Here is a 27,992-nt window from a genome sequence, read left to right as displayed (position 1 = left end):
TTAATCAAACGTTCTATGGGCGTGTGATTAGTTTTGAATTTATCTCCTGGGAAAATAAAAAGATCTGCTTATTCGACAACAAGTGAGCGCGGTTCTAAGTACGAGGCACACCGGCGTCACCCCAGGAACGAGCGGGCCCTTTTTCACTGCGCGGAGAAAAGTACCCGCCCCCCTCCCGCTCGCTCGTGTCGCGTCGTGCAGCAAAAGCAGCGCCCCCCTAATGCGCCATTAGCCTTGACGTTAGCTGAAGACTAAAGCTAGCTGCCTCGCTCGCTGCTCACCGGAGGCTTCACTAAAAGAAGCCTGCGCTCGCCTAAAGGACGACCTAAATATCACAAAATTTGAGCGATTTTACCGAAAAGCAAGGCATTTTGTGCTCATAAAGGGTCGCGGTGAGTATTTTGTTCCCAGCTATTTTTCATTTTTCCTTCCTTTTTCTTTTCTTTTTGGATTTTTTTTCCCGCGATGCTTTTTCGATTTTGCCGAGCTAGTCGCCATCCTCCTCCTGCTGCTCCCAGATTAAAAAAATGTTGTGATTTGAACGACAAAAAACACCTTTGGAGGCACTCTAGCTGCAGTTTCTTCCAGTTTTGCAAGTTGGCCTAGATTGATTTTTGTGGCGGTTGTTGAGGAAACCTACAATTTGACTGGACTGATGTGTTTTTGGCACGCTTTTTAGGCGACGACGACCCTCCCTTCCATTACCTTCCCTCCTCACTCACGCACACATGGCTAAACTAGCCTTAGTTAGCTCGTCTGGTTTGCTAGTTTTAACTCCCCTCCCTGATTATCGACCACACGACGCAGACTTTTGCTGGTTTTGCAATTTTTTGGGTGGATATTGACATGCTTACTGCGCCTTTTTTTTAGCACCCAGGCTAACATTAGCCACGCTAGCCTTTAATCCTAGCCACGGCTAGGTTAAGCGCAAGGGTTTGATTCACTTTGAAGCCTGACGGTGGCGCTATCGGAACGTGTTTGCTCATGTAGTGTCGGTCATTTTTTAAAACTAGTTTTGCTTTTCTGGCTCAGACTGAACAGTCGGTAATTTTTATTTTTATTTTTGGAAAGTGTTTTTTTCCCTCCCGTGGTGATGATGAGGATGACGGGGGGCCATTTTGAGGACGGGGGCCATTTTGAGGACAAGGGGACTTTTTTTTTTTTCCTTCCAATTTTATCTGGACTACACGTGACCCCAGATTTGTTGCTTAATTAAAAGCCTGTTTCACTGAAAGAGTATGATGGTGGTTTATATTTTGAAAGTAAAGAAAACGTCACATCCCTTTTAATTTGCCTCTGTAGTGGTCCCAATGAGCTGCAGCAGGGAGATGAAACTGAAAATCACATTCATGGTGACATAAAAAAATAAAAATGTAAGCAGTCAAAAATCCAATACACACACACAGTTCAAGTTTTATTTTGTGTCAAAATTGTACTTTGTACAATAGAGATTGTGAAAGGGGAAAGAAAGCAACATATATGTGACAATACCTACTAAAGGACTACAGTGAAAGATCTCTCAATACTTTTTGCATATTAGACCTTGTAATTGGCACCAGAGAAAAACACTTGACATATGAAATACGATTCTCACATAATCAAATCCAGAAATCAGGACAGCAATGACGCTGAGCCGTTACAAGCACTGTGATGTCATTTTCAGTACAGGGCAAATGGCAGCCCTCTGAGATTGGTACTAAGGGCAGGATTTTTCTTCATATTCCACAAATGCAATACTACCATCATGACAGTTAACATGTTTAGATAAGTGGGGTTGCATAGAACATATGATTGTAAAGAAAATGTTTGACTTGTCATTGAAATTTTTGACAGAAGAATGTATAACTAACAAAACGTTTTGCCCTTTAGGGATGTCACGAAGCAGCAATAGGGGGGGGATGACAGACTCGTGAGATTTACATCAAGATACAACAATGAAGTAGTTACTGTACAAAACTGCACTTGGAGCACAAATGAAATTGAGAAGGGTTGCATCACCAATTGAATTTTCACACACGCAAGACCCCACAAAGCGGATTTCTAAAGGGTGATGGTGACATTTCAATCGTATTTGAAAATGTAGGCAGCAGCCAAAAAATATAAATTTAAGATGCTATTCTGATACTCCACTTTTACAAACACATCAGAAATCACAAATGTCAGCAAGCACAATTGATTTTCATTCATGCAAATTCCCACAAAAGATAAGTGACGTATTTATTATGACTTTTTGTTCTCGTTAGAAATAGAAGTTGACATTTTCATGCCAGACTTTTTTTTTTTTCCCCAGTAGAGATATATTTAGAAAAAGCATATTCAAAATAGTTGCTCTGCAGCAACACTAGATGCCTTGATCATTGTGTGAAACTATTTAATTACTATGAACCACGTAGATCCAGTTCCATGTTTTCAATGCTAAGCTTGTACTTGGCAGCACCTGATGCCAAACATATCTGCCATGCCACAATCATCCACCCTGGACCATCCTAGCATCAAACCTGACAGCGGTAATTTTAATCGTAATAAGCAGTTGTGAGTTTCCCTTCTCATCGTTGTTTTGCAATGACTCCTTTTAAGCATTCCTGCGCTCATTGACGCACATGAAGGAGGAAGTTATTTGAATGCATGTTGAAAAACGTGTCAGGCGAGCTTCAGTCAACTTCCTCGTTCATACCTTCACCACTTTTTTGCCGCTTGCTCCCGGCAAAACGCAACCTTTGATACAATAATAATGGCATGCTTGAGTTCATTACATGAGGCCAATGAAACGTGTTTACTGACACGTTTTGAAGGAACTCCATGCGATCCTTCGAGTAATTTCCAAGTACACTCAAAGCAGCAAATGTCATGAACTTGCTTTGGCTAGTGAAAAAGACCCCTCCGCTCCTAAATTGCAACTAAAAGGACAGACTTTTGCATAACGTGCCCGAACAATAGAAAATGGAAAATTCAATAGAAATAAAACCCGACGGAAAATTAAGAAGAATGTTAAACTTTTTTTAGGCAGAAGCAAATGAGCTGAAGATGAGATGCAACGCAGTCACGGTCGGACCTTCAGCAAGGCCGGGCAATCCCGATCTGAAGCAAGGACAACCAAAAAGCAAAATTATGCAAACTGTAAAACACCAAAATGCATTTTTCATGCTTTCCTAATGAAAGGAAAATATCAATTTGCCACAAAAACGATACTCCCTTAAGCACATGCACAAATCAACTCACCCCACCCTCAATGGCCGGCAATGCTAATTTGCTGCAGGAGGACGTACGTATTTGGCCCTTAAGGGATATGAGGGGAAAAGAATGCTTTGTTTTTGAACAAACAGAAATGGCCATCAGGTGATTTCCATTGAGATCTTCAATCACAACCGTGTGAACCGTCCTCGACAGTCGTTAAGAATGAAATGTAAAAAAACTCTCACCAAAAGAAATGACACCCAGTGGAGAGCAGAACCTAAACAAAAGGCCAGTGTGCCTGCAGCTTCCTCCAAATGGTTCCTTTTATCTCTGTGAAATTGGGATTGGTACTTGAAGTCAGTCGTCGCCTAGCCGTCGCGTTGTAGAAAATGTTCTGCATGCATGTCTTAGTTTTGGAAATGGTAGCTAGCCGACCGAGGTGGCTTGTTTTTGTTGACACTCGCCACCTATCTGCACTGCACACAGGTAAGAAGACTTGCTGCGCTGTAACCCCTGCTTAGCATGACTCAGGTGTATGTGGTTGTTGTTTTTCTTTCGCCTCAGTTAAAAATCTCAGGCCAAAAGGTGAAGGTCCGAGACCCCAGGCCAAAGTCAGCCCCAGCCCACAGTGTCAGACACAACAGACGACTGCCCTGCACACAGACGCTATGGAGTGAGTCACGACCAACCTAAACAACCCCCACACACACGCACCCCTGCATCCTCTCAAGAGGCAGTCACTGTTGATGTCACTGCCGTTTCATGTATGCTCTGTGGGGGTTGCTTAATTGTTCAACTCTGGTGGGGGTCTCGCGTTCCCGTGGCACAAAACGCTCGTTACATAATCGTCACGACATCGCATCGATCCGGCATAAACCGCTTGGACGTAATCTGTTACATTATTGCAGTCCAACACCATCTTGTTACTCCATCACAATTTGCAGAGGAACAGACGAGATTTTTTTATTTTTCCTCCAAAGTTGGCCCGCAACGTCCGGTGTCTGGCTGTTAATAGGCGGCGAGCCTTCATTTGCATATCTATTCAACTAGCATCCATTTTGAGGCACCTTTTGAATTGAACATTATTGGTACCAAAAAAACAAGCTCAATATCTAAATACACTGTCATCTATGTCTTTTGAAGGTATTATTTCAAATGACTTTTTGTTGTTGTGGTAATCTTAAGATGACTACTAAATTAAACTGCATGCTTTGTATGAGACGGCATCAATGAGCAATTTTACATGAATAATTAGGGTATCATATGGGGGAATAAACTCACCCATCTACTTTTTAAGTGATGTTTGTTGTGTTGTTAAGTTGAGCACACGTGGCAATTGGAGCAGATCCTGCACCATGTTTGCACAATATGAACATGATGGAGCCCCAATTTGAGTTTGCTGGCGATGTGATGAATGTCAAATGACCAAGTGAGGTGCTTAAGTTGTCCTCTCTAGTTGGCTTGGACAAGGTGCTTCTTAGTAGAAGTAGCATTGGTGCGGACACCCGCGTTCCATCTGCTTTTTGGTCAGCTTTTGTTTTAAATGATCTGAATGTCTAATATGGACACATGGTCACATGATGATAATGAACTCTTGCTTGCAGGTTGCCGTCTACTTGTGGCTCTTTTTTCCTATTGCACTTCTCACTAGCACAAAATGGTCAGTGATTTCCAAAGCCAAGAATTCCTTGAATGAAAAGACAAACGGGGTTTTGTCGACTTCAACATTAGCCACTGTGCCTTTTGAGGAAATTGTCCAAAACTTAGTAGTTGACGACAGGAGATTGAACCCCAAATTTAATTCAACTCTCTAAAATTTCAGGGCAATCCTGAATCGGTTTGGTAGGTTTAACCGAATCGCGCGCAGCCCTGACAACACGAGTTCCTCGGTGAAGATCCGCGTCCAAGTAACGGCCCTGTTCTACAGACCCTTCCAGCTCTTTGTGGAAGACGTCGAAGCTTCTCGCGCGTCACCCATTGGCTAAACGACCGTGTGTTGTTTGTTTGTGTGTATGTCCCCTACTGACCCCGGCAGCCGTTCGACCGCCGCCAGCCTGATGGCCGCCAGCAACGTGACAAACAAGACAGATCCGCGCTCGCTCAACTCGCGTGTGTTCATCGGCAACCTCAACACCCTGCTGGTGACCAAGGCCGACGTGGAGGCCATCTTCGCCAAGTATGGCAAGATTGTGGGCTGCTCCGTGCACAAGGGCTACGCTTTTGTGCAGTACGCCAATGAGCGCAACGCCCGCTCTGCCGTCGCCGGCGAGGATGGCCGGATGATTGTCGGCCAAGTGCTCGGTAAGAAAGACCCCCACCTTTTTGATGATAGGCAAATGGAGTGCGCTTTTTTGGACAGCGTGGTGTTCAGAGTTACACATTACTACGCACACCAGCACTCTGTTCTTGGCGCACGTTGAATCGCACGATGGCACTTTTGTTCGTTTGGGAAACTAAGCAAAGTTATTCAAATGTGCCTTTGGGTCAGTCGCTCGAGCCGTACTAAGCCAAATAATGAACAGTTGACAAAAATGGAGACTGCCTCGTGAGAGATGCAAAAATGGTACTCCATCAAATGGAAGCGTAAATTGCAACCATCTTCATGGCACTTCAAGTAACTAGGACTATGCAGCCAGGTACCTTGAGAGCCTTTCTTTGAATCTATTTTTTCCCTCAGACATTAACCTTGCCGGGGAGCCCAAACCGCATCGTTCCAAAACCACCAAACGTTCAGCTGGAGACATGTACAGGTAAGTGCAGCCACTATCCTCTTAGTACTCAAACACCATTTAGAATTTTAGCCATCGTTCCAAGGCAAGCTTCAATGGTGGTGTTCCTTTTTTCCCCCCATGCAGCAGTTCCTCCTTTGAACTGGACTATGATTTCCAGAGAGATTACTACGACAGGTGAGCCCGCCGTCACCTTGACTCTGGAAACGACTCTAGCGCAAAGCGGCCTCATGCCTTTTTCCTTTGGCACCGCAGAATGTACTCCTACCCGTCCCGTGTGCCCGCCCCACCTCCGCCACTGTCCCGCGCCGTCATCCCGTCCAAGCGCCCGCGGGTCAGCCTCAGTGGTGGCGGCGGCGGTGGTGGCGGTGGTGGCGGTGGTGGTGGAGGAGGAGGAGGAGGAGGAGGAGGAGGTGGAGGAGGAGGAAGCAGCCGGCGCACCAAGAGCAGCTTCTCTTCGTCCTCCAAGAGCAGCCAGAGGGCTTACTCATCTAGAAGTAGTGAGTGCACTTAAGCCCCGTTTACATACATACCAGACCCAGCTGCATTTTACACGGACCGTATTTGGAATTTAGCTCCCGGCACACCCGCAACTCCCGTGAGGATAAGTGCACGCTGTTGTGGTAGCGCACGTCAAACTCCAAAATTTGCCAAAAGATGAGCCAAGATGAGCAGGAGTTCACACTGTGCATCACAAACCTTGGAAAAATACATTTTCCCTATTTCTTCACAGTAAAAGTCGACGAGCTGCAGACCATCAAACGCGAGTTGACTCAAATTAAGAGCAAAGTGGACGACCTCCTGGAAAGCCTGGAGCGCATGGAGAAGGACCACAGCAAGAAGTCAGGTAGGAGAATTAACGTACGGTGGCGACGAGAGCTGAGAAATCAGCCATTTTGTTCGCTGGCGCACATTGCAATTAACAGTCAACCGAAAGACAAAATCGGTGAGCATAAATTGCCAGCAATGCAGATCTTTGAGAAGTTCAATTGCTCGTAATCAGTTTAGGGTTTTGCGTGTGGGTGGAGCATAAAACACCAAAAGTAAAAAGCCCTGTTTACTCAGCGGCGTATAATTTGATAGGCATGTCTATCCTGAATAGAGCCGCAAATGCCCCGAGCTTCACCTGACAAGACGGGAATGCCGTCAAATTTTTCAACCAAGTGAAGTTTTATTTAGTTAGTTAGGGTTTACATTGCAAAGTGAAATTTGGTAGGTGTGTCTGTTATTAGTAGACCCTCTCAGAATATCAACAAGCCTTGCTCGGCCAGGAAAGTATCATTTTCCAAACACTTGAAAATTAAAAGCTGGCATAGCAGACATCTGGGAAGCTAATTTTGTCACGTTTGCGTTCCGGCAGAGTCCAAAGGCATTAAGCCCGAGCCAGGCGAGGTGACCTCTCCGCCTCACCCAGGCAGCAAGAAAGACGAGGCCCTGAAGCGGGAGCGGGACAGCCAGGGGCTGAATGACACTGACGAGGAAGAGGAGGAGGAAGACGAGGAGGAGGATGAGGATGAGGAGGATGAAGAGACGGACCACCTGGAGGAAGAGGAAGAGGTATGACCGAAACCTACAAATAAATGAATAGATCATCAAAATAATGGACAGCTATTTTGGTTATTAGTTGCTCGGAGGCCCGGTGTAAATTAACATTGTGCCAATTTCAGTTTTAAATATTGCCATTTCCGGAGTCCTTCATGAGAGCAAATGATTTCTCTGCTTTTGCTTTGGAAAACAATGATCGTTTTCACCTATTTGCTGACATGCCCGGAATGAAACTACTGGGTGAATATTATACAATTTATGGGAAAAACATTGCAAAAGTTGCTTGTTGCAGCCACAGTAAAAAAAACATTGTTAAAGCTGAACTAGCAAAACATTGGCGAGTACGTTGCCGCTCCCTCTGTTGTGATTTCACTCATTTAGTTTTGTTCAGATAGACATTTTCTGTTAAATAACCGGCAAAATCAATTATTTTGATCGGAAATCAATTTCCATCCAATTATGCACCTGACAGATCCAATTACCAATTGAATAACTGACTCTAAAAATATTGGTCTGTGACCGTCCCGCCGCTGACACGCGTGATCCTTTTCTTTTGCCTTTTCTTGTTTCGTTTAAATGTCAATTTATTTGAAGCGGTCTGCTGTGTTACGTCTTCACTTGCAGTTGCGTTATTGTGACAATTTCTCTCACGCAGGTGAAGAGCCAAGAGCAGGAGGAGGAGGAGGAAGAAGGCGAGCACGTAGAAGGGGATGACGACGGCGACAGCATCAATGGCGAAGACGACTCGTAGGCCGCCGAGCCGCCCCACCCCACCAACCGCGCCGCACCTCGCTGCGGTAGAACGCTAATAGTAGGAACCCGGACTTCAGTTTTATCATGTGACAACAACGATTTCAAAAAAAGCTGACGTGCACGTAAAGGAGCATGGCGTGCAAGCGCACACGCAGTTGTTGTGTTCATTTGTGACTTGCTGTGTAGCCTCTTTTAGCACGTCGCAACTGCCTACATGTTTGCGCGTTCGTGGTGTTTTTCCTTTTAGCTCTCGTAGACTCGTTTGTTGGCTTCCCTCGTCGTCTGTCTGTCGGTGGCTTTCACCTCCTTGCGTGTCCGTTTTTTTAAAAATACTATTCAACTTCTGTTTTACTGTAAAGGAATAAATTGCAATAAAATATTAAAATGCCATGACGGCTTTTTGCATAATTAATTGACAAGGAAATGAGGCCCTCCCTCGCAGGCAACGAATCGTCAGCCGCAGGTGCCACTAACCTTAACCTTGAAGACTTGGCGTTCCACTGTGAGGCGAGGCCACGCACGGCACCGCGCTCTTCAACGCCTTCCTTGAATTTAATTGCGGCAGAATTATACAAGCATTGTTTGTTTAGAGTTCTGCGTTTGGTGCCCAGTTGTGAAACTCGGCTGTCGTGCACATGCCGTGGGCAATGGTAGCAACTCAACTTGATGAGGTGAGTACGAATGGTACAAAATCTCCCAGTCTTTATTTGAAGATCCCCAAATTGATCAAATGAGCCTAAAATGGCTACTTTAAACCAAATGAGCATACTTGGGCTGTCTTTTTGGCCAGGTTTATGCTGGATGTTCCAGAATAAAGGGAAAAGCCTACAAATCAAAACTGAATAGCTCCTGACAAGAAAAACTCATTGTTCTGTGTAGATGGTTCAGCAGAGCGCATTTTGGGCATATGTGTCTTAAGTAATTGCGTAATGAAATATTTCCCGCTGTTTGGATAAAATTGCCTCCAAACAGGGCCAGAACAGGACTCATAGTTTCAACTTTATTGGTGCACATTTTTAGATAGGCATAAATAATTTACATTGCTGACACGTAACAAAGACGCACAAGAAATAATTATGATCAGGGCTGGGTTTCTAACTCAAACAGTTCCAACTCGTCAGACTAGACGAGTCTATTGATCTGCCTTCATGGCGCGGCTCCCCGTCACACCAGTCACGCGGGCTGTCAAAGTGCCGGGCAACGCTGTTGAAAAAGATTATATGCAAACAGACAAAAGAAAAAGGCTATTGGAACACACGATGTGGTAGTTTCACAGGCGTACAGCAAGCGCTGTAAATGTCATCGGGACGGACGGACGGACGGGCTCCTCGTCTGCCGCTTGTCCTGACCCGTCTTAGCTTTGGAGCATCGCCAGCAGCGTGACGAGGCTCAGCAGGACCAGCAAGGCTGTACCGGGGAGAGAAAAGACAAAACATCACTTTTTGATTCTCGCGACTATCTCTGTCACTTGTGTGTTACAAAATGTAATGGGAAGGTTTTGGAGACCCAATTTGGACTTTCAGGAACCATGGGGGCAATGTGTAAAGGTTCTGGAACTATATATATGAGGAACTCAAATTGACAGATTGCAAAACATCTGTCTGTCTTTAAATCTTAATTACATGGGGGGGGCTGGTGTTAAGACTGGGAGAATTGTCGTCTTCAATTCTCTCAAGTGGTTCAGGGAAGCGAACCCAGGAAACCTGAGGAGGCCAGGCCCAACCTCTGTGTTTGAGCTATGGGAACACTTTGAAGTTGCTATTGTGTTTAAAATACAATCTTGGTTTACCGTCACTGCTCCTTTGGGCCCGTGCACCGTTCATCATATCACCACCGTCGTCATTGCTGATGGTACCGGTGGGTGAGGTGAGGTTCACTCGCCGGGTCAGATTGAAATTAAAGGGGCCGAGCATACCTGAAGATCAACGAAAAAGAGTTGAGACCTTGGGAAACATTTATTTCCTTGCTTTTGCTTGTGCGGACTTACTTCCAGTCAGCGTTCCGTTTCCCAGGAGAACGTCTGCGATTGTGCCGTTGGTCTCCCTGGTTTGCACCCCATTTAAATTGATGATTGTGAATTGGCATTGGATGGACCTGTTCGCCACATCGACAATGGGATTCATAATGATCTGTGGACACACAGTTACTTTGGTTAATCACAATTGGACAATGACAAAGTCTGCAGCCATGGTCAAGCGGGAGTCTCACTCACCCTGCTGTTTGCAGTTAAAGTGTTATTAGGGTTGTTTATGAGGAAGGTTCTGACAAAGGGCATTCCAGTGTTGTCATTTCCACAGGCAAAAATTTGGCTTGTGCCCTGTAAAGAAATAGGGGGAAAAATGTTGGTGATCAACACTTGGGTCTGGCTCCCTTGGGTCTGGTTGGACGCCATTTGATCTGGCAACATGCCTCACCTGTTGTGCGTTTGCTGCCAGTCCAATGGCACCGTAGCCCATGGAATATACCCTCAGACGGACGGTCATGTTGAATTCATTTGCATCGGAAACGCTGACATTGAATGCCACAAACTGGCACATGGGGGCGGTCAAGGGGTCGCAATTCTCTGGGCTCGCCACACACAGGTTCGTGCTACCACAGCCTTCCCGGGAGATGTTCAAGGGCAACGCAACCGCCGGATTGATGTCGATGTTAGCTGAGGGGTTTGTGATGTCCAAAGTTGCGCTGTTTTCAATGGTATTGAAGTTACCAATCATACCTGAAGGAAGGAAGGAAGGTGAGATGAGGTGAGGAATGTCTTTGTGATGACCAATGGGTTCAAGGATCTCGCTTACCTCCATTTATGGTTCCATTTCCCAGCAAGACCATGTTCTGGGTTCCGGTGACAGTTTGTCTGCTGGCAGTGGAGTTGATGCCGACAATGGTGAAGGTACAGCGGATGGACGTTCCGTTCACAACAATATCCGGATCGGCCAGATCCTATGAAGGTGGAGATACAGCGGGTCGACATGTTGACCAATTGGCAGCCAATGAAAGGCGAAGGAGGATTTGCAGAGCAACCAAAAGCAGAGGTAGCTGACTTAAGTCACATGATTTAGGTGAGACTTAAGTCTGCTGTTTTAGGACTCAGAAATGTGTTCATGGAAATTGGAAGCCTCACCTCAACCAATTCAGTGAGAGAATTGTCGGTGTTGTTTCGGGCCAGTCGGCCGATTATAGATGAGTCGTTGCTGCTGTTTCTTCCGCAGATGAACAAATCGGTGACACCCTGCGGAGACAAACGTAGAAAGCGCTCTTGGTTTAGCGTTATATTCCGTTAATGGGGATGTAGACTTGACACTTAAATCAAATTCCCTGATTTTCTGGTCAGGCATTATTGGGTTAGGGATTTTTAGCGTTTACTCATAAACCCCCCCCCCCACAGATTTCTGCTACTACATTTTGTGCTTTTTTGTGTGATAAAAATTTGAAGAGATTCTGTTTGACATATATTTGGTTTGATGAAGTAAATGTTCTCGTTGGTTTAACAATTTTGAATTCATAAATTTGGAGATTTTCTTTGGACACCCAATACTTGAATAATTTTAGGTCAAAGTCTCCAAATGGACCAGTCTGTGATCGTAGTGTGCCTCACCTCCGACGCGGTTGCCGTCAGCCCCATAGCCACGTATCCGTTGGACTCGCCAGCGAGCTCCACCATGATGTCAAAGGTTCCCGCCGTGGCGTTGGTGGTGGTTGCCAAAGATGTAAAAAGACACCCGCTATCGCTCATGGGGTTGCAGTCGTCGGGCGACTCAATGCACAGTTTGGTGTTTCCACAGCCGACCCGGTTGATGTTCAGAACTCTTGGAGGGTCGGGGACAACGGGGGGGACGGGGACAACGGGGGGGACGACCGGGGGGACGACGGGGGGGTCAATGATGGTGCCTTGAGCGTCGGTGAGGTTCACCCGATCGCTGTTCAGAATTGGCGTGAAGCTTTCTGTCCGGTCTGAAGGGGGCAGAAGCACAAGTGCCTTAGACACTTTGAAGTGTCCACTTCTAGATTGGAATCCCTTGTCATATGCGCAATTGTTCAGCCTTGCGCTTGTAATTTCCCTCGGTGACGTGTGTTGACATGTGCGAACAAAATCAAGTGGTCTTCGGGTTGTAATGTCGCTCTGTCAAAGTGCGGGTGTGAAAGCTGCTGTTTTAAGAAAAGACTGGTCGCTTACTGGTGCTCATGTTCACCTCCCCGTTTCCCAGGACCACAAAGGAAGTGGTCCCGTCCATCATCTCGCCGTTCATAGTTGTGTTTACATTAGGAATGATAAACTCGCATTGGATGAGGGTCCCGTTCAGATTGTTGCGAATCTGAGTCGTGGTCTAAGGAAAGACAAAAGGAAAGCATCAAATCCCCCTCCCCTAAAAAATTCCTTCCCTTTGTTTGTCATCAAAGCAGACTGCCCAAAAAAATAGATGGAGAGCTTTACTTTCATTTGCAATTTAAAGAAAACAAAAAAAGTTGTTGGGCCGTGTCATTTGAGCTAATTGTTCTCGGCTTGGCAGAAAAGGTTCTCCGTTCCGCTGCCAAATTTCACTGGAGTTGACACAGGAACAGGTTTTACCAAACGGAAGACGGACTAAAGTGCAAAGTGCTCACATGATTTTAAGATTAGGAAGGAAGAAAGCAAGGCTTACCCTCTCGTTTGGCGTCAGAGTACCATCTGAGCTTCTCAACAAGGTTTGAAAGAAAAACGTATCGTTGCTGTCCATTCCACACACAAACAGCTGCGTGTCATTCTGTGAGGAGACAAAGAGGGACGAAGAGTTCACTCATTCAGTCCAAGACAACCGAGCATTTGGACCAGCAATTTTCGGATCCCTAAACCAAACGCGTTCTCGTCCTAATGAGAAACATAAATGAGCAAGATTTGGCAAACTTGGCTGTATTTCAGATTCCTACAATGTGGACGGTTCTCGGTAATTCCCTTCATTTGAAAGGTCAGTAAATAGTTGGATTTAGGTGATTTCTAGTATGCGGCATCAAAATGTTCTTGGCCATTCCTTTTGTCAAGGTGGCCTCTCACCGTAGTGAAATTCTGCGTGAGTCCAAAGCCGATCAATCCCGAGGAGTTTCCACTGAGAGCCACAGACAGGTTGAAGCCGTCGGGGGACATGATCATCATTGCGTTCAAGGATGCAAACAGACACTCGGTGTTATTCACAGGGTCGCAGTCGGTCGGGTCCTCCAGACAGAGATTGGTCTCGTCGCAGCCATCCCGGGTGACGTTGGCCTGGAGAAAACACCACGCAAAGGTTTACTTTTCATCGCTTAAGCAAGCAAGTCGCAAAGTTTCTCGAGAAACAGGGTAGACACAACCATTTGTTTCTTTTTTTTTTTTTTTTCTTTTTTTTTAGGGGGGTAGTTTGTTATTTTTCTCCTAATATATGTCAGTGGGAGTCAATTATTTGCAGATTTTGGTCATTTGTGGGCTGGGCCAGTCCCAGTTGGTCACAAATTACAGGCGTCTACTATTCAGTCAATAAATAAGTTGTTTAAATCTTCTGATCAAAGCGATGATTGTCTCTAAATCCAGTTCATGTAAATACAAAGCAACAAAAATAAATCTTAAATAGAGTTCCATTGGATTTTTTTGCGTCAGTTAAGCCACTTTGTGTTTTTAGGTAGGCGTCTTAATAAAGCAATCAAACCTGTTTTGTAACCGTCAAGGAAAATGAGTAGTGGCGTTGATAAAAATGAAAGAAAATTGCCTCCAGCGGTTCTCAATCTACCGATGCATTTTTTGTAAACATTAAAGACAATTGTGAGTCAAACAAACCATGGTGCTGTCAAACGTCAAATGGGCCGTCCCCCGCGCAGTGGCCAGAAGCGCCAAGGTGGCCACAACCAGAATGAGTCCTCGATGCATTCTAAACAGATGAGGGAGGAAAAAGAACATCACTCTTGAATCTTGAATATTTAGAGCATGTCAATATTTGCCAGAACCGAAAAAAAAAAAAATGGTTTGCCTAAATCAATAACACACAAATGTTCATCTCAGTCATTTATGACTCAGTTTTAAAAATGAACATCTGCTGAGGCTAATTGCTGAATTTTAGACCAACTTTTAAATCTCCCATTCGTTCCTTTTCATCGTGATGTGAATTTCCCAATTAAAAATAAAGTCGCCGACCTCGGATAAGCAGAATAAGCGAATGGATTTTTACCATTTGAAATGAGCCAAAATATGTTAATATTTGTTTCAAAAATACACCCCGAGTGGATAATACAATGTAGCCTGAATGTCAATCTGAAGAGACTTACCTGATACAGTCTTTTGGATAACGTGCTCCTTTTTTCTTTTTCCTCGGAGTGGGAGAATGCGTCCGGGAGGCAGGTGCTCGCCTTAAATATGATGCGGCTAAGGCGTGGCACCTGGAAGACACTCACCTGCCTGCAAGGTACATTTTCATTTCCTCAACAGGGCAGAAATGACGCAAAGGTTTTTTCCCCTGATGCAGTCAGTCACATGTGCGTGAAGCAGACTCAAGTGCTCGCTCGCAAAACAGAAGTACTGTATATAATTTGGCTAGAAGGGAATTTAATGATGTCCACTTAATCCTATTTTATCAGGAATAATAATTATTATCCTATACATCTTTTTCTCCCAATACTGATATTGCGAGATAATTATTGCATTTCTTAAATGACATCAAACTATGTCATGTGTCAGGAACGTCCGGAGAAGCTGGTACAAATTCATCAGAGAAATGCCCAACTTTAGTTTTTTTGTGACTACGATAAGCTTGCTAATGACTTCAAAATCTTCCGCCTAACCCCAAATATCTTCAGTACACGAAATCGAGGTTATCGCCGTGGTGCGTCTTGCTGTTAGCGGGTAAGTAGACGCTAACTGCCTGTTACGAGATGGATATCTTTTTTGAAAATACCAACTATTCAGTTGACATTGCCAAGTCAGAATACCAGCTGTCAATCAAGTCACGGTATCCCCTATTTCAGGATGCGGTGACTCACACACCAAAAAAGCGTAACAATGCCAACTCTTGTGTGGCCAAGCCATCTTGCATTCCTCTGACATTAACTGAAGAGGAAATAGAGGAGCGAGTTTCGCCCATCAGATGCCTTATGGAAAAACAAAAAACTTGTTTTGTACAGATTTTCCTCATGTGAAAAGAAACAATGCTTTGTGTCAAAAATGGGGTCATGGATGTCAATGTGAGGTCAGTCAGAAAAAAACAACAAAAGAGCTCAGATTAGCTGCTCATGGTGAGAGGCGCGACATCAACCCGTCAATTATGCAACTTGCCCACACACACACAAATACATTTGCAACAATTCCCACTAAATATGCACATTTTTTTCCCATCATCAGACTTCAATGAAACAAAGTTGAGTAATTTGTTGAGTGCGGAACCTTCAATGACCCTAACGTTCATATTTTGCAAGCATCAAAGGCTTTTACGAACGTAACGTGTAACAAAGGAAAGGCACTCGACATCAAATGCCATTGAAATTGAATTTGCTCTGAAAATTTAAATTCCCCATTTTGTTTCCAGACTTGGCCTGGGGGCCTCGTCTGGAAATTCCTCGCACCGAGTTGAGTCTTTGACAAACCTCGTCTACTTGCTTTTGTAAACATTACCGTCGAGACAAATTGGAGTAATCGTCAAAAGTTTTTGTAGTCACGCGTGATGTTTTAATGGACTCGAAGTGAATTTCTGATCCCATCAACGACAATTAAGTATAGTTGAAGCAACTGATCTGAGGATTTTGAACCTTCAATCATTTTACAACGACAATTAAGTATAATTGTAGCCGCCAATCTGAGGATTTTGAGACTTCATTTTATAAACAGCAAAGCAAACGTGTTTGCCTTTATGCCCAAATCAAAGACTACAAATTTAGGCCTGAACAGGTTGGATTCCAGTGTGAGTACAGCGTGCCAAATTATATACAGTAAGTACTACTTAGTTTTGGGCAACAAGAAAAACTTGATCTTAAAGCAACAATGCATGAACGTCACAAGCGTGTTGTGTGGTAACACCAAGTACGAGAAAGGAACAAGTTTGGATGCTGATTATAGGAAATGAGAGATCTGAGATAACATTTCAGGGGTTTCAGATTTTTGCGACATCTTTTTTGAGAGCGCGATTGAACAAATATTGTGCAACATGTTTCTGCAACACTGACCAAAAAGAAACGTGCACTTATTTGGTTTCATTAAAAAAAAGTTCACAATAAAACAATCAAATTACAAATTCAAATTGCAGCATGGATAAATAAATGAAGTGAGAGCAATTCAAAATAGAACCAAACAAAAATGTGGAGGGAAACACGAGTTGAATAGGAATACTGGTTTGGGTTTTAAAGACGTGAGGACATCAAATGGATCCAAATCGAAATGTTCCACTTGAAAATATAGCGTCCTTGCATCATGTTGTACCTCATGTGTCGAAATACATGTCAAATTGAAGTGACGCACAAATATACCAGACTGGTGGAACTGGACCACCACGCCATGGAACAAGTGGCAGCCAGTTCTCTCGTCAGTTTCGTCTGCAGATTTCCCCGTAGTAAAGCTTGTCTTTTATTTATTTTGGCTGTGATTTTTTTTAAATCTCTGTAAACTGCTATTGTCATCAAGCTGTCGACTTGTTAGGCCAGCAGGTTTTTCCACTACTGGAGCCTTAACCTTCATGGTTCTATTTTAGGCCTTCTGATGTATTTTTTTTTTTTTTTCTTCCATCAAACACAAAGCATTAAAAAAAAAAAAAACGCGATGGTACTGAAATAACACTCGGGGTGTTGTCAATGATCAAAAGGATACCAGGCTGCTACTTTTTAAACCATTGCAGTTAGGAAATATGTCACTTAATACTGAAATGCATGTAAGTGACACATTTGGTCAGACTGACTTCCATTATGAATCACAATTGTATAGTAATCCTGATGTTTTTATCACTTACGTGTGACAAGTGGCACCACAAGGGGGTGCTAGACAACAATATAAAAAGGAAGTCACAGGTACCTGTGAAGCAAGGTGTGCCGGTTTTAAAAGAAAGTAACGCTTCACCCGACACATGATGTCCCTTATCAACCTTTAAGAGAAAATACATAATTAATATTCTCCATAATATAGATAAGATCAATGTAAGAGCCAGATAAATTCCCTTACCCCCCCCCCCCCACACACACACAAATATTTTAAGAAGTTCATTTCAAAAGTTCCTTTTGATTGATACGTTTTTGGGAAGTGTTTTTTTTGGGGGGAATAAACAAGCAACATCGCCGCACCATTTCCACTCAGCGCTGTTTTTTACAGCATCGAGCGTTGCGAAGTTGGATAACGTCTCTTTGAGCTGCTTTACGGCATAACGTTCACCACGATTTCCGGCCCAACCAGAACTTGTGTTTACACCTAATTAGCTATTCAGCTAGCGCCAAACATCACACACGATGCCCAGGGCAAACTAAGTCGACCACCCCGCCCAAGTGTAACTTTCCCCCCAGTGCTTGAGACTGTTTTCTCCGTGACCCCACGGCGCCGTCATGTCGAGCGGCACGGCTCTTCACAGCCAGATCGGCTCCATCATCACCGCCCTGTGCAACGCCGCCGCGGCGCAGATCACCAAAGTGGTGGAGGACGGCATGGTGGTGTTGCGCTTGGAGGTGACCCAGCGAGAACACGAGATTCGGCGGCTGAGGAGCAGCGTGGAGGTGCTGCACGGCGAGCTGAGAGCCGCCCATCGCATGGCGGACAACCTGCGGGGAGCGCAGCAGCAGCTCGCACCCCGGTTGGAGTGCGCTCCACTCGGTGCAGCTTCGTTGGATGATGGCAGTATGTTTCTTAGTTTTGAACCACAGACCATTTAAGGTTGCACACTCAATGTGCACATAATCATACACATTCGACAATTAGTTTAACGTGGAAATTTCTGCTTGACGTAGACATCACGTTTAGGCTGTAACGAAGTCATATGATGCTCATATAAACTCATATTCTTAAAATATTTCAATTACTGAGTCCCGAAACAATCTCATCCATCCACAGGTGTCACCAAGGCTGAGAAGCCCGAAAAGCTCCAAAGCGACTTTTCCGATGTCGTTGTGAAGCAGGAACCCGTGCAACCGCCCGATTGCGATCAACCCGGTCCGCCGACGGAAAGACCGCGGGAAAACCTGGGTGAAATTTTGGCGGACGAGCGGCAGACAGGAACTGCCGGCCGCGGGGCGCACCGCCACTTGTATAGCAACATACGGCGGCGAATGGTCAACCGGCTGCTGTTCAAGCGGGGTGTGGTCTGCCCCTTCTGCGGCAAATATTTTGAGCATTCCGGGAACCTGGAGCGGCACAAGAGGATCCACACGGGGGAAAAGCCGTACCGCTGCGACGTTTGCGGGCGACGCTTCAACCAGAAGGGCAGCCTCAAGGAACACACCAAGATCCACCAGAGATGTAAGTCACAGGCCATTTGTTTTCAAATCCTGCCTTTAGGTTAACAATTTCAGTTGACAGCAGCGGGTGTTTTCGGACCTGAGATTGACAATGGATCAATTCATCTGATGAACTCTTATCTCACCACTGCAATATTAATCAGAATTTCTTGCTTGGAGTAAAAACTTTTGCCTCAAGTTGCGCTTATTCAGTCTTAAGTCAACAACTTGTCCTTGCAGCTCTTCAGTTGGCGCCAGCTGACATCCAACACACCCCGGCGCAGCACTCGAGCCCAAACACCCATCATCCAGCAGAAGGCAACATCACGTCAGCGTCCGAGGGGGTCTCCGCCGACCGTCCGGAATTGTCTCATATTGCAGCGGTCAAATCGGAGCCCATGGAGGAGAGCGTGACACAGCCTGAAGGGGAAGCGGCGGACAAGCAAAAGTCATCGTCTTTATGTGACGGGACAAACAATCGGTCGCCGCAGAACGGCGGAGAGGTCCCGGCGGGTGCTCTGCTCATTCCGGCTCACGCCGAGACCTCTTGCCGTACGTTTGTCTTTCCCGGAAAACCTTATGGCGAAAACAACAACAACCTCGTGATGTCATCGCAGCTGCCATGCCCCCGGTCCGCCACCGGTCCGCCATGGGAGCCGTCCGACCACGACCAAAACGGCACCGGCTCCTTTTACCGGGAGTTCCGGCCCAAGAAATGTTTCTACTGCTCGTACTGCGGTAAGATGTTTGTGCGTGCCGGACACCTGGAGCGACACCTGCGCATCCACACGGGCGAAAAGCCCTACGGGTGCCACATTTGCGGACGATGCTTCAACCAGAAGTCCAGCCTCAAGTGCCACATGAAGACGCACAGGAACGGTTCGGGCCATGACACCTTGCAAAATGGAAATACGCCACAGAAACGAAAAAGCTGATTGACTTAAGCGTGTCGCATTTCTCTTTTGTTTCCAGACACCAACAAGGAAGCGCAGGGGCCGCATCCCCTCACGCAGCACATTCCCGACACTCGTCCGCAGAAGCCGGCCCTCGATCCCTTGCTCGGGCTGGAGACCCTGACCGACCCGGTGAGGTACGGTGAGGTGGGCGAAAGCGACGCCTATTTAGACGCCGGCAAGTGGCGCCATTACGCCACCAATGGCGAGATAGATATGCTGGATCCGTTCTCGCAAGGGGGGATGGTGGCGGCCCACGAGGACGGGACCGTAGCAGACTTCGCTCCGCCGTCCTCCGACTCGGCTCGAAACTGCTACATCTGCTCGGCGTGCGGGCAGAGTTTCGACTCGTTTGTTCTTTTCGAGAGGCACCGGTGCAAAAGCGACGCGGTGTTCAAGTGCGACGTCTGCGGTCAGAGCTTCGACCACGCCGACAAACTGCAAGTGCACGTCAAAGTCCACCGGTAGAAAGAATGTTGACCAAGCTCTTGTGTGTGTTTGATCTCATCTCGTTCTGATTTTGAGAAACAGAAAACAATGAGAACAAACAGACGTCGCAATTGACCAAAATGATGTTGAGGAATTTTTGATCCGAAGCGCTGCTGTTTGTCATGAAACATGACCTTGCTGCGGTCACCCGTGCGGAATGTTGCGGAGAACTGGCTGCATTTCATTCGGTTGTGTCTAAGTGAACCAGTATTATTTGAAGGTGATGTACTATCAAATGTGATTGTAACGCCTTTCTCCTATCTATTGCAGCGTTAAATCATGTGAATATGTTATGGGTGTGTTGTTTCAAAGCCAACGCAGTGTTTGTCCCACATTTTGTAAAAATGAACCTGGCTGACATTTTCACTTGTCTGAACAAAAGAACTGCCTTATATTGTCCGAACAAAAGAACTGCCTTATATCACACGTGTTCTTTTATTTACTGTAAAGGTACATTACATGCACACAGCAGTGTGGGAATGGTTATAATTAAGGGAATGGGAAAGGTGTATGTAGCATAAAAGGAGGGTTTAAAAAGCTTTAATATCGTGTACTGGACCACAATGGAGCAGCTAATTCATGTGCAACCATGACTAACTTTGGTTTTGTAATGCATCATAGGTGAACACTTTGTAGTGCTTTGCAAGGGAAACCGTACTTCTAAATAACTTACATTAAACCCATGGCAAACAAATTTCTGAATAGTAAATGTATACACTGTTTCTACTTCGGAGAATGTCATCTTTCGCAGGTGCTTCTGGAATGCATCTCCAGCGAAAAACGAGGTATCACTGTACTTTTGTGTATATGACTGCCGTTTTGTACAAGAACCACAACCTAGAGTTCTGATTGCTTTGTTATTGATCTCACAAAGTATTACCTTGAACTGTGTAGTCATTGGTCATTTTTTTCAAATGTTCTTCGTGCAAAAGGGATGTTTTTTCTTTGTATATGAAACAGATTAAAAGTGCATTCATCAAGTGTGTGTTTGTTACAAGGAACAGTAAGATTATTTGAAAAAAGGAACGTTGCATCAAAACTAACTTAAAACAAAATAGGCAACTCTTGCTATCATTAGCAACTACAGCTACATCAGCTCAAATCATGTTTATTTAAGGAGCACTTAAACACATAAATTCAGTATTTTTATTTTTAAATTCATTTTTAAAATAAGTGCTGCTACCATTTACAGCTACAGACAATCATGAAGACAAGTACGTCATGACGTTTTTTTAAACGTCTTGCGCATTTAGTAGGTCATTTACGGTGTGTCCCTCTAGTGATGTGCATTCCAGTTCTTTTAAGTGAACAGAATCTTTAGAATTAGTTCACTCAAAAGATTCGTTAAAACGAATCGTTCAACGAATCGCCCGCCCCACACAGACTGATCCGTATTTATTTATTTATTTATTTATTTATTTATTTATAATAACAAGTGAACACACGGTAATGTCGACAACGGTAACGCACACATTTTTCTCTATTTTACAACATCTCGTGGGAACAACATATACATCAAATAATACAATTAAAAGTGAAAAGTGCCACACCCGCCCTCACCCCCAGTTTCTGATTGGCTGTTTGAGAGTGACGTCACTGGGACACTCTATTAGGTACACCGCCATTTTCAGGTGTACCTAAATCCAGTGCTTCTCAATTATTTTGTGATGCCCCCCTAGGGAGAAGAAAACATTTTGCGCCCCCCCCCATGTTATTAACATTAGATTTAACAAATAAATAAATAAAAAAGTTCAATATGATCAATATGATCAATATTATAATATATTTTCAATATTTTTACATGGTATCCCACTGCACTTTTTATCGCCTGCTCTGTCTGTGCTGTGTGCTAGTGTTGGCTCGTGAGTGAACAATTGGTTCAAAAAACCGAATCTTTTCAGTGAACGCGTGAACGAATTATTTTTTCAGTTCATGACTCCAACCAGTAGATGTCAGTAATGCGCATTGAAGCTGGTGGCACATCACGTAAAACAAAACGAAGAAGAAAATGACGTAACTTCCCGTTCACATTCGAGTCGTGAATTCTATTCCCCGTTAGCCATCTGAACGCATGTGTGAGTGAACGTGTCAGTCAGTGAGTGATTTGCATTTCCAGTTAATCGCGAGAACGGATCAGTGAGGGAACGAATCCTGACTTTCCCGTTCGCGAACGAATCCTCACTTTCCCGTTCGCGAACGAGCCAATGGGTGAACTGCCTGTCAGTCAGTGAACGTGTTGCGTCTCCCTCCTGGCGTGAACTATGTAAACCAGAATGTCGATTTACGATTTGCCTAGGAAAGAAAGAACCACTCACTGAAACACCACCTCTTTTATGCACGTTTTCTCCAAGCTAACGGCTAACTTTATTGCATGAAGGAATGCGCCGTTATGAAACAACGGGGATATTATGCTTCTCTTTGGGTAATCTTGACATTTATAGTAGTTTTTAAATAACGTGTATGCATATAAATATATATATAAATATTGTTATCCAATACATCTACTGCAATTTCGCATTAAATTGCTGGTTTGAAATGTACTTTTATTATTATTATTATTTTAATAAACATTTGTTAAAACTTGTCTGGTGTTTTATTCCTTTTTTTTTATATTCGCCAATTAAAACGTAAAAATCACATTTGGTTAACTGCTTTATATGACAATATGTGTTTTACGTTGTTATAGGAGTTGGTGTATTATTATTATTATTTTAATAAACATTAAAACGTGTTAAAACTTGTCTGGTGTTTAATTCCTTGTTTTTATTTTTTTGGGCATAAAAACAAAAATCTCACATTTGGTTAACTGCTTCATATAACAATATGTATATGTATTTAACGTTATATGTGTTGGTGTTCCTCAAAATAAAGAGCAAGTAGTCAAATACACATTTCTGACGTGTACAAAAAATGCATAAAGTTACACCTGAAGATGGTGGTGTACCTAAAGCAGTGCTTCTCAAATAGTGGGGCGCGCCGCTATTCCTGGGGGGGCGCGTGTGACCCTGGGGAACAGGCTTTTTTTTTGGCAGTACTAGAATAAAGTGTAATTGCGCGTTTACTACAGCAGGGGGCAGTGGCGCTCTCATTGTTACTTCTGTCACGTTTGCGACAGTGCAACATTTTACGACTTACAAGACAAGTTAGGATAGTCACGGTGGGGAGGGGGGGCGCGAATAGTTTTCTTGGGGGGCGTAACAGAAAATAATTGAGAAGCACTGGGTTAAATAAAGGTTAACCTAAAAAAAAAAAAAAAAAAAAAAAAAAAAAAAAGTGAACCCTGAACTTTGAACCCGTGGTGACCCGCGGTGACCCCGCGGTGACCCCGTGGTGACCCCGTGGTGACCCCTGGGTGACCTTTGAACCCTGAACTTTCAACTCAAATTAAAAATCGAAAATGTGCACATGACCCCGTGAACTTTGAACCGACCTTTGACCCCTGGGTGAACTTTGAACCGTAAACTTTGACCTTTGACCCCTAGCTAATTACGTTTTTTTTTTTTTTTTTTAAACCGGCATAGCAGAACGATCCATGGTCTTCAGATGCCGCGCTGTCGCCATCTCCTGGTCAGTTAGTGAAATGCTTTTGCTGATGTTTTTTTTTCTCTCAATTAAAACAAATCAATTAGCCAGTTGGTTTTCTTTATTTAATATCTATTATCAGACAAAACCAAATTGTGAATCAGTCACCTAGGCTATAGCAGAACAAACAATCCATGGTCTTCAGATGCCACGCTGTCGCCATCTCCTGGTCAGCTAGTGAAATGCTTTTGCTGTTTTTTTTCCCTCTCAATTAAAACAAATCAATCAGCCAGTTGGCTTTCTTTATTTAATATCTGATATCAGACAAAACCAAATTGTGAATCAGTCACCTAGGCTATAGCAGAACAAACAATCCATGGTCTTCAGATGCCACGCTGTCGCCATCTCCTGGTCAGCTAGTGAAATGCTTTTGCTGTTTTTTTTCCCTCTCAATTAAAACAAATCAATCAGCCAGTTGGTTTTCTATATTTAATATCTGATATCAGACAAAACCAAATTGTGAATCAGTCACCTAGGCTGTAGCAGAACAAACAATCCATGGTCTTCAGATGCCACGCTGTCGCCATCTCCTGGTCAGCTAGTGAAATGCTTTTGCTGTTTTTTTTTCCTCTCAATTAAAACAAATCAATCAGCCAGTTGGTTTTCTTTATTTAATCTCTGATATCAGACAAAACCAAATTGTGAATCAGTCACCTAGGCCAGTGCTTCTCAAATAGTGGGGCGCGCCTACAGAACGTGAAAGTGGCTAAAACTTTTCACGCAGGTGCACTTAACGAGGGTAACTTGGAAAATATATTGGAACGCGGCCCCTCGAGGACTGGAGGTCGACACCCCTGGTTTAAGTGAGAAAGGGCAACACCCGTCCTCACCCCCACTTTCTGATTGGCTGGTTGATCTGTGACATCACTCGGACACTCCATTAGGTACATCGCCATTTTTAGGTGTACCTAATAACAGGCCAGTTCATTAGGGAAAAATCATGGCCAAAGCTGAACTGAAAGTGAAAAGTGCCACACCCGCCCTCACCCCCACCTCCTGATTGGCTGGTTGATCGGTGATTTCAAACCAGAAATCGAATGTGAAATTGCACTAGATATAGTGGATAACAATATTTAGGCGTATATATGCATACACGTTATTTTAAGTCTTATAAAATAAAGATTACCCAAAGAGAAGTTGTTGCATCACGGCGCAACCCTTCGTGCAATAAACTTAGCCGTTAGCTTGGAGTAAACGTGCATAAAAGTGGTGTTTCATGAGTCGGTTTTATGAACGAATCGTTCACTCACGAGCCAACACTATGTCCCTCCCTTGATGAGGAAGTGAGCTCGGAAATCGGGATGAAGCGTTTCCCACAGCGTCCTCGTACCATTTAACCAACGTCCGGCCATTAAACGCACACATTAGTTGTCCTCCCCCCCTCCACGTGGGTGTGCTCGTAGAGTATAAGGAAACATGGCGTGCGTCGCTTTTCAAACGCAGCTGTCGTCCATCATGGAGGTTTTGGTGAAGGCGGCGGTGGCGGAAATCAGCAAGCTGGTCGATGACAATAGTGCCTTCCTGCACTTGGAAATCTCGCGGAAGCAAAGCGAGAACGAGATGTTGAAGAGGAAGCTGCTCGCCGCCGAGAGTAATAACGCGCAGATGCAGCGAGTGTTCGGTAAGAAGCGTCACATAAAAAAGACAGTCAAATGAGGTTTTCACATATAAATAAAAACAATCTTGCCTAAATAGCTTTTATTGTGTCTAGAAAGCTTAATGGACAGAGGATGTGACGGAGGAAGTGGTACCCACACAACAGGACTCATCAAAGTGAGTCAGATGAAAGCGCTTCACACTATTGACATGGCAGACATGGCATTTGCGTCCGCTTAGTGTCCGTCCCATCACTGGTGAACTGATTTTAGCGTTAGAATTTCAAGCCTTGTTTCTAGACTTTCAAAGTGCACTGTAATGCTCCTTCTTCTTGCGTTGTTCAGTTTGACCCCAACTCTTCTTTCACCATCAAGGAAGAGAGTCCAGATGAGGTTCTGTGGATCAGCGATCCTGCCGGCTCCGGTCACTTTGACGGCGACTCGTTTGCGTCAGATGAGCACGGCCTCCACATGTCGGTCAAGACGGAGAGAGAAACGGCGTCGGGCAGCTTCGGTAGGGACGGGTGCCAGCTGGGCGCCGTCAAGCAAAACCGACTGGCTGACTTGTCCCTGGACGATCGAGACCACCAGGTGTGGTCGTCCATCATCGAAGGTGACGATATCGACTCTGCCTTCCCGGACTTTTCCAGCGTGGTGGCCGAGTACTCAGATGCTTTTGCTGAGACGCGAAGGTCGAGCGGCCCCTCACAGCCATCCTCTAACGGCGCTAACGACAGAGAGTACCCCAAGGAGCCCCCGGCGACCGCCTTTCCGTCCGGACCTCAGTCGGACCTGCGCAAGGAGCAGATCTACCCGCAAGCCGGGGAAGCGTCGGACGTGCCGGCAGCTTTAGGCCAGCCAGACGCCGCCCAGCGCCCCTCCCTGCGGGGCTTGGCCTGTGCACAGTGTGGCAAGACCTTCTGGCGCCTGCAGCAGTTGAAGCTGCACCAGCAAAGCCACAAGCGCAAGCGGGTCTTCTGGTGCACCGTGTGTGGCAAAGGCTTTCAGTGCTCGTCGCACCTCAGCATTCACTACCGCACGCACACGGGCGAGAAGCCGTATGGCTGCCTTCAGTGCGGCAAGCGCTTCACGCAGCAGAGCAGCCTGCGCGTGCATCAGCGCACGCACAGCGGCGAGCGGCCGTACAACTGTGCCGAGTGTGGCAAGACCTTCATCCTCATGCACCACCTCAAGCGCCACTGCGTGATTCACACATATCGCTGACGCGGCTTGCCTTGGTGCGGACCTTGTACAGCAAGAGAAGTGTTGCCGGTCTGCTTGCTCAATCGGACGGCAATTCCACCCAGCGCACGGTTGCCGTGGATACCGATAAATGAGCTAGGCAAGGAGGAGCTCGACCGGCAGCTTGAGGCTGCTCACATGGTGCAAGTCTCCTCCGGCTCCACCGCCTCCAAGCCCAGCAGGGCTCCCCGCAGCCTGACAACCCTCACACATGACTTATTGGGCTCAATTTGCAAGCCCCTGCACGCTGCATGACGTTGGGTGTTTTCTTCATCCTGCAATCCATGGCAGAAATGTGACAGGAAATGACTCATCTGTACGCTGATATAAGAACTGCTGCATGACACGAGTGTGACTTTTTCGCTCTGTCCATTAAATAGTTCTTGTTGGAACAATCAGTTTAGTGACACCTACGTTTAGGCTTTACGCTAAGCCTCATTGCAAAATACTCGAGTTCCATGACTTCCTCTCGTTGGCAAGGCCTGCCTGTTTGGCTGGATATTTTCTCTGCGTGCGTGCCTGCGTGCAGCTGGGAAAAGTCCCAGGGGAATGCAAGTCAGGATTCTTGATCACATGAAATTGTTGACAAAGGCAATCCAAAATTAGACAAAAACCAAAATCGTTAGCAGAAGCTGGATCACTATCATTTGAATCAGATGGATCAGAAAACATGCAGGACCTTTAGGACCGGAAAAACTTCTCATGAACTTGTACGGGCGGCACTGACGTGGCCTGCAAAATATTTCCTAGCTTTTCCTGTCTTGTTGGACGAGGAGGGAGGAAGGGGGTGTTTGGCTTGAGAAAAAATGTAATCGTGCCAAAATACGAGATAAGACCAAGAATGAGCAATGGGGGAATTTTCTCAAACATCACGCGAATGTTTCCAGGGCTCGAAACTAACGATTGCCCGATTGCCCGGGGCAAGTAGCGATGGCAGACGGGCAAGTAGAATTTTTTCCTCACTTGCCCGAACTTGCCCTGCCATAATACCATGTTTTCAAGCTGTAAAAAGACGATTTTGTGCATAATTTCTCGCAACTTCTGCCGCTTCTGGTCTGACATTTTGTTTTCTAGGGAGCGGTTAGTTTCTCGTGTAAGTCTGCAATACATTGATAACGGCAAAGCGCTTCGTAATTAAACGCATGCTCCCCCACTCGTCCCTGGCTCTTCTGCGCCTGCGCACCAGCAGAGCTTGTTTCCGGTTGGCGGATACGAAGGCATATGAAGGCAAAACTTATAGTGTTGTCTTTTTTATTGCAAAAATGTGTCGGGCAAGTAAAAATCCACTCCAAAAAAATTCGGGCAAGTAAAATTTTGTTTCGGGCAAGTAAAATTTTCTCCAACTTGCCCGAGGGCAACTTGGGCAAAAAATAAGCTTCGAGCCCTGGTTTCACAACTCGGGTTAACAAGTTCAGGAACACTTCAAAATGTATTTTAACGTCTGATTCTTATTGTATTTGTACTAGTTTTTGTTATTTTTTTTACATAAATTGCATAAAATATATAACACTAAGCATATAATGGCTAAATTGAAA

The 27,992-nt window shown here is 45.0% G+C and overlaps 4 protein-coding genes across 8 annotated transcripts; 3 read left to right on the top strand and 1 right to left on the bottom strand.

The window, feature by feature from the left end:
- The first annotated feature begins 224 nt into the window (after nt 1-224).
- Nucleotides 225-9,402, top strand: hnrnpc (heterogeneous nuclear ribonucleoprotein C). 4 transcript variants are annotated; one of them, XM_061294608.1, is made up of 10 exons: nt 225-392; nt 1,303-1,373; nt 3,739-3,849; nt 5,191-5,475; nt 5,852-5,924; nt 6,030-6,080; nt 6,159-6,403; nt 6,637-6,750; nt 7,264-7,460; nt 8,104-9,402. In XM_061294608.1, the coding sequence occupies exons 3-10, from the start codon at nt 3,843-3,845 to the stop codon at nt 8,197-8,199; spliced, it is 1,068 nt and encodes a 355-aa protein (XP_061150592.1). In that variant the 5' UTR covers nt 225-392; nt 1,303-1,373; nt 3,739-3,842; the 3' UTR covers nt 8,200-9,402. The 4 variants fall into 4 exon arrangements, with proteins under 4 accessions (XP_061150592.1, XP_061150591.1, XP_061150594.1 ...); XM_061294610.1 differs by having other exon boundaries at nt 226-392; nt 3,739-3,847; nt 5,210-5,475; XM_061294607.1 differs by lacking the exon at nt 1,303-1,373.
- On the bottom strand, nt 9,188-14,612 carry LOC133165095 (uncharacterized). Its single transcript, XM_061294522.1, has 13 exons — nt 14,466-14,612; nt 13,981-14,071; nt 13,228-13,434; nt 12,839-12,940; nt 12,373-12,523; nt 11,794-12,149; nt 11,320-11,427; nt 10,994-11,138; nt 10,616-10,917; nt 10,414-10,518; nt 10,189-10,330; nt 9,991-10,116; nt 9,188-9,608 (listed from the first exon to the last, which is right to left on the bottom strand). The coding sequence occupies exons 2-13, from the start codon at nt 14,068-14,070 to the stop codon at nt 9,556-9,558; spliced, it is 1,887 nt and encodes a 628-aa protein (XP_061150506.1). The 5' UTR covers nt 14,071; nt 14,466-14,612; the 3' UTR covers nt 9,188-9,555.
- Nucleotides 14,613-17,418: 2,806 nt separating this feature from the next.
- LOC133165103 (zinc finger protein 879-like) lies at nt 17,419-21,018 on the top strand. Its single transcript, XM_061294535.1, has 4 exons — nt 17,419-18,000; nt 18,214-18,618; nt 18,837-19,475; nt 19,569-21,018. The coding sequence occupies exons 1-4, from the start codon at nt 17,712-17,714 to the stop codon at nt 20,015-20,017; spliced, it is 1,782 nt and encodes a 593-aa protein (XP_061150519.1). The 5' UTR covers nt 17,419-17,711; the 3' UTR covers nt 20,018-21,018.
- A 3,860-nt stretch (nt 21,019-24,878) lies between these two features.
- Nucleotides 24,879-26,855, top strand: LOC133165148 (zinc finger protein 554-like). Of its 2 annotated transcripts, none has more exons than XM_061294602.1 (3): nt 24,879-25,241; nt 25,332-25,393; nt 25,591-26,855. In XM_061294602.1, the coding sequence occupies exons 1-3, from the start codon at nt 25,037-25,039 to the stop codon at nt 26,437-26,439; spliced, it is 1,116 nt and encodes a 371-aa protein (XP_061150586.1). In that variant the 5' UTR covers nt 24,879-25,036; the 3' UTR covers nt 26,440-26,855. The 2 variants fall into 2 exon arrangements, with proteins under 2 accessions (XP_061150586.1, XP_061150587.1); XM_061294603.1 differs by having other exon boundaries at nt 25,102-25,241; nt 25,316-25,393.
- Nucleotides 26,856-27,992: the final 1,137 nt, after the last annotated feature.

The sequence above is a fragment of the Syngnathus typhle genome, linkage group LG13 (assembly GCF_033458585.1).
Source record: "Syngnathus typhle isolate RoL2023-S1 ecotype Sweden linkage group LG13, RoL_Styp_1.0, whole genome shotgun sequence".
In the NCBI taxonomy this organism is placed as follows: domain Eukaryota; kingdom Metazoa; phylum Chordata; class Actinopteri; order Syngnathiformes; family Syngnathidae; genus Syngnathus; species Syngnathus typhle.
The sequence above is the reverse complement of the archived record's forward strand: the minus strand, read 5'-3'. Positions and strand labels throughout refer to the sequence as shown.

Coding starts and splice junctions, on each gene's coding strand:
- hnrnpc (XM_061294607.1), top strand. Junction 5,476..5,851: donor GATTGTCGGCCAAGTGCTCG/GTAAGAAAGACC, acceptor TTTTTCCCTCAG/ACATTAACCTTGCCGGGGAG. Junction 6,404..6,636: donor GGCTTACTCATCTAGAAGTA/GTGAGTGCACTT, acceptor ATTTCTTCACAG/TAAAAGTCGACGAGCTGCAG.
- LOC133165095 (XM_061294522.1), bottom strand. CDS start 14,070: ATGCATCGAGGACTCATTCTGGTTGTGGCCACCTTGGCGCTTCTGGCC. Junction 12,941..13,227: donor TCACGCAGAATTTCACTACG/GTGAGAGGCCAC, acceptor GTCTCCTCACAG/AATGACACGCAGCTGTTTGT. Junction 11,139..11,319: donor CTCTCACTGAATTGGTTGAG/GTGAGGCTTCCA, acceptor CCACCTTCATAG/GATCTGGCCGATCCGGATAT.
- LOC133165103 (XM_061294535.1), top strand. CDS start 17,712: ATGTCGAGCGGCACGGCTCTTCACAGCCAGATCGGCTCCATCATCACC. Junction 18,001..18,213: donor AGCTTCGTTGGATGATGGCA/GTATGTTTCTTA, acceptor ATCCATCCACAG/GTGTCACCAAGGCTGAGAAG. Junction 18,619..18,836: donor CACCAAGATCCACCAGAGAT/GTAAGTCACAGG, acceptor TTGTCCTTGCAG/CTCTTCAGTTGGCGCCAGCT.
- LOC133165148 (XM_061294602.1), top strand. CDS start 25,037: ATGGCGTGCGTCGCTTTTCAAACGCAGCTGTCGTCCATCATGGAGGTT. Junction 25,242..25,331: donor GCAGATGCAGCGAGTGTTCG/GTAAGAAGCGTC, acceptor TATTGTGTCTAG/AAAGCTTAATGGACAGAGGA. Junction 25,394..25,590: donor ACACAACAGGACTCATCAAA/GTGAGTCAGATG, acceptor TTCACCATCAAG/GAAGAGAGTCCAGATGAGGT.